At 34.0% G+C, this 7,210-nt stretch overlaps 1 protein-coding gene across 1 annotated transcript; it reads left to right on the top strand.

Annotated features, from left to right (window-relative positions):
• Positions 1–722: 722 nt before the first annotated feature.
• LOC124911528 (putative chloride channel-like protein CLC-g) lies at positions 723–6,078 on the top strand. Its single transcript, XM_047452026.1, has 7 exons — positions 723–1,043; positions 1,160–1,360; positions 1,452–1,629; positions 3,027–3,289; positions 3,509–3,778; positions 4,494–5,634; positions 5,752–6,078. The coding sequence occupies exons 1-7, from the start codon at positions 907–909 to the stop codon at positions 5,884–5,886; spliced, it is 2,325 nt and encodes a 774-aa protein (XP_047307982.1). The 5' UTR covers positions 723–906; the 3' UTR covers positions 5,887–6,078.
• Positions 6,079–7,210: the final 1,132 nt, after the last annotated feature.

Below are 7,210 nucleotides of genomic sequence, written 5' to 3'. Positions count from 1 at the left end.
TTTAGTATATTTTTCTATTTTAATTTTTATTTTGTAAATAAAGTTCGAGTTCTCAAAATTAGGTATGGTATATTATCTAGAATTCTCGGGACACTGTTATATAATATAATTTTAAAAAATATTATAAATAAAGAGTGATAGGGGAGAAAATTTGGAAGAGATAACTAAAGAGGGGATAATCGTGTCCAGTATTACTAAAAAAAGATAAAAAAGATAAAAGTTGAGAAAAGAGGTAAAAGATAAAATTTGTTATTTTATTGACAAATCAGATAAATTCTCTTACCCAAATTCTCTTTTCCAATTATTTCTCATTAAAATTTATATAATTATAAAAAATAACTTAAAATTATTTTAAATTATGAAAAATAAAAAAATACATTGATTATATATATAATTTTGTTGATTAGTATTTAAAATAAAATTGAATAACATCAATCATATATGATAATATAAAAAAAATAAAAAAATCTCATCTCGAACAACTAGTCAAACTAGTAAAAAATTGTTTCAAACCAGATAATTTGAATGGAAAAACGAATTATAATTGTTATACATAAAACAATTGTAGGTCAAAATGGAAGACATTGAACAGTACAAGGATCAAATTTTGTATACAAATAGTCAATAATCCGTCCCATTCAATTCTTCAAGGACTTGTTTGTCTATTTATTATTGGATTTATTTATTAATTATTATTGTTAAGAAGAGAGAGTTACTTGAAGAGGGAGGAACTTTCGAAGGTTCAGTTCAATATGGACATTTCTGTTCTCCAATAATCTTCATATATCTTCTTCCTTCAATCCTTTCTCTCTCATAATCAGCTAATTTCTGTTCTCCAATAATCTTCATATATCTTCTTCTTCCTTTAATTCTCTTTCTCAAAAAGATAATCAGCTAATTTCAACCATGAATGAAGATACAGGAGAAGATAATGTTACTGTTCCTCTTCTCCCTCATTCTCTCCGACGATCCGCCTCTAATACGACCTCTCAAGTCGCTATCGTCGGCTCCAATCTCTGCCCTATCGAAAGCCTAGACTACGAGTAAGTTATATCACTTTCTATCTCATGAAATGATTGATTTAGTTGACATATTTGATTGATTTAGTTGACATATTTGATTGATCGAGTGATTTTCGATTTTGTTGTGAATTGAAAAGACTATTAGAGAACGACGTTTTCAAACAAGACTGGAGAAGCAGAGGAAAGATTCAGATATTTCAGTATTTATGCATGAAATGGATGCTTTGTTTCTGGATTGGACTTATCGTAGGCTTAATTGGATTCACAAACAATCTCGCAGTTGAGAACTTGGCTGGCATAAAGTTTGTTATCACCTCAAATATGATGTTGGCTCAAAAGTTGGTGATAATTTTCGAAACGGTATTTTACTTCACATGAATTATAATGATTAAGATTGTGATGATTGAAAATTTTTCAATCTCGGTGTAGGTATTGGACTGCTGCTATTGTTTTTACTGCTTCGAATTTTGCACTGGCTTTGTTTGCTGCTTTAATAACCGCTTTCATATCGCCTGAGGCCGCCGGTTCAGGCATTCCGGAAGTGAAAGCTTACTTGAATGGTGTTGATGCTCCCGGAATATACTCTGTTCGGACCTTGTTTGTTAAGGTATATGCGTTTGAATGCCTGATCGTTGAATTGCTTGTTGAAACGATACTTTATTATTACTCGAGATGAATTTTTCATGCTATTCGGGAAATTTATTGTTATAGGTTGCCAATGGAAGATTGCACTATTTTTGTTCTTGTGATAGTGGACAACTAATGGATAAGAGCATTTTATTGTTAGACATAATAATGAAATTTGAATTTTATTAATTTTTTTGTTTGGTAAAGACATCTTTGATTACTAAAAGCCAGTGTGATCTTTACACAAGAGTGCTTTGGGGGGTCATTCATGAATAGTGAAAAACAATGATAACACCGAGCCCATTTTCAAGTAGTGTTTAGCAATCCAGTAGACATGATGATCATTAGTCATGTTTGGATTGAAGCATAAGTGGAGATTTGGGTTCAATACTAATACTCTGTTGAATATCCGCCAAAATTGACCTGCCTACTAGTGGGATGGGATTCTGGTAGATGGTGCTACGTTAACTATCATTTTTTTGTTTCTGATTCCAGAATGGCGTTAGTCCAAATGAATTTCCATGACCAATAGAACAGTTTGGCTGTTAACTGATGTGCCCGGATCAGCTCTCTAGGAAGGTTTATGATCACAATTTCAACCAATGACTGCAACTGGTAGCTGATAAACGCAGCATCTATGTTTAGTTAGAGGACTCCTTTAGGTGGGATTAGGTCCTTGGATTGGGCATTCCTTAATTGGGTTGATCATATTGCCTGTAATTGAAGAAGTCCCAGCAATCTGATGCATCATATCAATCTAGAATTGAGATGAGAAATAGATTGATTTCATAGTATTGTATTGATAGGTGAGGATAGAACCCTAATTGCTAGGGAGAATACAAATTTAAATGAGAAGAAAGAAATATAAGGAGATATAATAGACTCAATAAACTAATTTTCAGCATAACTAATTCTAGCAAGTCTGTCTATTTATCCTAGTCTTACCCTCTTTAATACTCGACTCAATTATAGTTCGTTGGGATAATTGCTTTTGACTTCCAAATATGGCAGCATATGAAATCATCCAAGCTAGTATTAAAGAGTTGAGTTCTTGTTATGTTCTAGACATTTGAGAAACCATGAATCAAATCGAGATACATTTTTATTTTATTTTAAGGAAATTCATTAATATTCATGATAGATGTTGAAGTGTTACAGTATAGTGCCAAAATGGTGATGAACATGTGGAATGAAGTTGGATAGATGAAAAGAGGAAGAACAATTGTTTAAGCTATTCAATTAATTGTATATTGCTGTCGGTTAATTACTTGCTCATATATTTCCAAGCTTTGATAGGATCTGCTTTTGTGATTAACATCCACCTTATATGATGTTAGATATTTAGACCTTACACCTATGTCGGTTTTTGTTGGACAGGTTGTTGGGAGCATATGTGCTGTGTCATCATCTCTTGTCATTGGAAAGGCAGGCCCTTTGGTACACACTGGAGCATGTGTTGCAGCATTATTGGGTCAAGGTGGATCCAAGAAATATAGATTGACTTGCGGCTGGTTGCGATACTTCAAGAATGACAGAGACCGTCGCGATCTTGTTACTTGTGGATCAGCCGCTGGAATAGCTGCTGCTTTCCGTGCTCCAGTTGGTGGTGTTCTGTTCGCTCTTGAAGAAATGGCATCTTGGTACTGTAATTGTGGTCTATATACTTGTAAACTTTCTAAAATTCTAATAAAGGTAGTTCAAATGGTAAGAATTTTGAACTGCTACCATTATTACCCCACTTCAATCAAGGTACTTTAAGTGGGAACTGAACCTGAAACCTCATGGAATCATGATTTGAAATATGCATCCTCATTTTATTGACCGATTCTGAAAGATCTTATTGATATGTTGCTTGACAGGTGGAGAAGTGCTCTTCTATGGAGATCTTTTTTCACGGCTGCTGTGGTTGCAATTGTGCTTAGAGCCCTTATTGACTATTGCTATTTGGGAAAATGTGGGCTGTTTGGAACTGGGGGTTTGATCATGTTTGATGTCAGTTCAACTAACATTTCATATCATTTGAGGGATGTGGTTCCTGCCCTTGTCCTGGGAGTGATTGGTGGTATATTGGGAGCTTTATACAACTGTCTTCAAGAAAAGATTCTACGTGTTTATGCTCTAATTAACGAGTAAGTTCTCGAAATCTTCTACCCCAATTTGTTGATCTATGTTGTTAGCCACTAAGAGTAACTCATGTGGTAAGAGTCTTAACCATAAAAGACGGAGGTCTCAAAGTTATATTAGATTTTTTTGCTAACCCTTCTCCATGCAAAAAAACCATGTATTTAAAGAACAAAAAAAACAAGGCCTTGATTGAAGTGGGTTATTTGAGATTAATTTTAAATAATTCACTATCTTTAACAATTTATTTATGGATCACATCATTTAAATCTCAACCAAAATACTCACTATTTTAAAAATTAAATATTTATACCTTAATATCATTTTACCCAAATAACTTAAGTCTCAATAACATGCATCAAACAAGATTATTTGCAAATAACTGCTTAGTTATTTAAATAATCCAAAATTCTAGTTTGATGTAAGTTATTTTTTCTCAACCTTCTTTATGTTTCTTTTCTTTGTTTGATCTTTAGCTTATTTGGATTATTTTCAAATAATCTCTTATCACATCATATATCATTTTAATGATCAAATTACTCAATTCATCATTATTAAACCAAATAATCCAATTTTCCGTCAAACAATATTTTGAATTCATAACCCATTTTTTTTCTCAATCATTCTCACATGTTCGATATCCCTCATCACAAAATCTTTAGTATTTTGAATTATGATTTGAATGATAGGATTGATTTTCATTTCCCTCGAATTCTCTTGCAGGAAGGGTACCGTCTACAAAATCATTCTCACATGTTCGATATCCCTCATCACATCATGCATTCTCTTCGGCCTACCCTGGTTAGCCCCCTGCCAACCTTGTCCAGCTGACGCTTCGGAAGCTTGTCCAACAATTGGCCGATCCGGAAACTACAAAAAATTCCAATGCCCTCCCGGCCATTACAATGATCTCGCCAGCCTAATCTTCAACACAAACGATGACGCAATCCGAAACCTATTCAGCAAAAACACTGACGACGAATTCCACTTACTATCCATCTGCGCCTTCTTCCTCAGCTGCTTCTTCCTCAGCATGATAAGTTACGGAATCGTAGCCCCCGCCGGTCTCTTCGTTCCCGTCATAGTAACGGGTGCATCCTATGGCCGACTTATTGGAATGTTAATAGGCTCCGGTTCGACTCTCAACCATGGTCTTTTCGCAGTCCTCGGTTCTGCAGCCTTTCTAGGAGGAACTATGAGAACCACAGTTTCCTTGTGTGTGATTCTTCTCGAGTTAACGAATAACCTTCTACTCCTACCGTTAATAATGCTGGTTCTTCTCATCTCTAAGACAGTCGCGGACGCTTTCAACGGAAATATCTACGACTTAATCATGAAGCTGAAGGGCTTACCGTATCTAGAAGCTCATGCAGAGCCTTACATGAGACATCTTACAGTCGGAGATGTTGTGACCGGTCCTCTTCAGATGTTTAATGTAACAGAAAAGGTCGGTAACATAGTACATGTGTTGAGGACGACTAGACATCACGGTTTTCCTGTCATAGATAAGAATGAACGATCACAATCGACGGTTTTGTTCGGTTTAGTGCTAAGGGATCATCTTGTTACGTTGCTGAAGAAGAAAAAGTTTTTGGCTGGACCTGAAACCGGGAGGGAGGATGTGAATATGGGCGCGTTGAACATGTTTTCGGGTGGGGAATTTGCGAAGAAGGGTATGGGACATGGGGATAAGATCGAGGATGTCGAGTTGAGTGAAGAAGAAATGGAGATGTTTATGGACTTGCATCCGTTTACTAATACGTCCCCTTATACTGTTGTGGATACAATGTCGTTGGCTAAGGCTCTCATACTTTTTCGACAAGTTGGTTTAAGGCATTTACTCGTCATACCCAGGATTTGCAGTGTAAGGCCTTGTCTTATCTTTCAAATTATCGAATAATTTCAAATAATCCACTTTTTTTTTCGAAGAGGATTATTTGAAAACAATTTAGTTTTTGATTGTTGGTTTTTGAATATGCAGATATCGCCAGTAGTAGGTGTTTTGACAAGGCATGATTTTATGCCCCAACATGTATTGGGTTTGCACCCTTCTTTGGTAAGAAACAGGTGGAAGAGACCCAGAATCCGTTTTCCTACTTGGTTCAAAACCTCTTGAAGTGGGCTGACCCATCTTGTCCAAATGTCCTGCTTGACCCGACCCACATAACAATTATTTCTGAAATCATCTCTTTGTATTAATAATTTTATTGCATTTTAAAAATGTACTCATTTGTCAGATCCCAAAAGTATATTTATATATATATACTTTTATTTTATTTTGCTAAAACACAATATTGCAGTATCATGTATAACCCATAGGAAAAACAGGGTTGTTTTTTTTTTTATCAAAATAATATTTATATTCAATAGAAATTTAGTTCATAAAAATTAAATTTAAAATAAGCTAATTAAATTAGCTCCAAAAAAGTTGAAATAACCTGCATTCAGTTTTGGATCTAAAAAATATTTACAAATTTATTTTTGTCAAATAAAATATATTTTACCTATATATATTCATACATTTAATAATGTTTCTTTTTCAAAATCAAACTGATTAGGACATGAATAAGATGAGCAAAGTGATTTGCTTTCAGATTTAGTTGACAATTTTCCTTTTTATAATATCATTTTTACATCATCTTAGATAGATTATATTTATTTTTTAAATCTTGTTTTGAGAAGGCAATATGAGACCAAATTCTCCCAGTACTCAAATTCCGCTGTATTTGTTATTGGTTCAATATTGGGAATTTAAGCAATATAATTATTCAATCTAGTCGAGTTTTATCATTTGTATTTCAAATCTTTATTTTGTAAATAATATCAATGTTATTGTCGTTTCTTCATCTAGTTTTCAACCAGTGATTATAAGGTAGGTTATGGACCACGATAGACTTATCACAATGTTTGAAAAATAAGTTTGTAATATATATGGTTTAGACTCAACTCAATAGATGGAATACTTAAATTCATTTTGGGAAAATAAATAAGTTGTTTTTGGCATGAACCAATGAAGATGGAGAAAAAGTTATCAAAAAGCCATTCAATCAGGACTCTTTTATGTCACATTTAAATATCACGACAAAAGTTATTAACCAACATTGGTCCAATGCCTGCCCTTTTCTAAGTTATTGGTTCTATTGAGAACAAATCTCATCCATACATAATCTGACTTTCCCATGCCATGAAAACTGCTTCTTCCCAACTTTTAGGTTTAACAAATGCTTACTCAAATAAGGAAATACATGTAAATATAAATATAAATATATATTGCGTATAATTTATAACTATCGTTAGTACGATACTATATAAGATTCGTTTAAGAAAACTCTGGTAGTAGGTCGAGAAACTTATGGCCTTTAAAGAAAACCTTCGAGCACATTAATTTTTTTGTTGTCTGTGATCAGGGTCGGCCCCGAGCTTTGGACCGCCCCAGCCTA

This window comes from Impatiens glandulifera, chromosome 8, assembly GCF_907164915.1.
Source record: "Impatiens glandulifera chromosome 8, dImpGla2.1, whole genome shotgun sequence".
Taxonomy (NCBI): Eukaryota; Viridiplantae; Streptophyta; class Magnoliopsida; order Ericales; family Balsaminaceae; genus Impatiens; species Impatiens glandulifera.
This window is presented reverse-complemented; position numbering and strand designations above follow the sequence as displayed.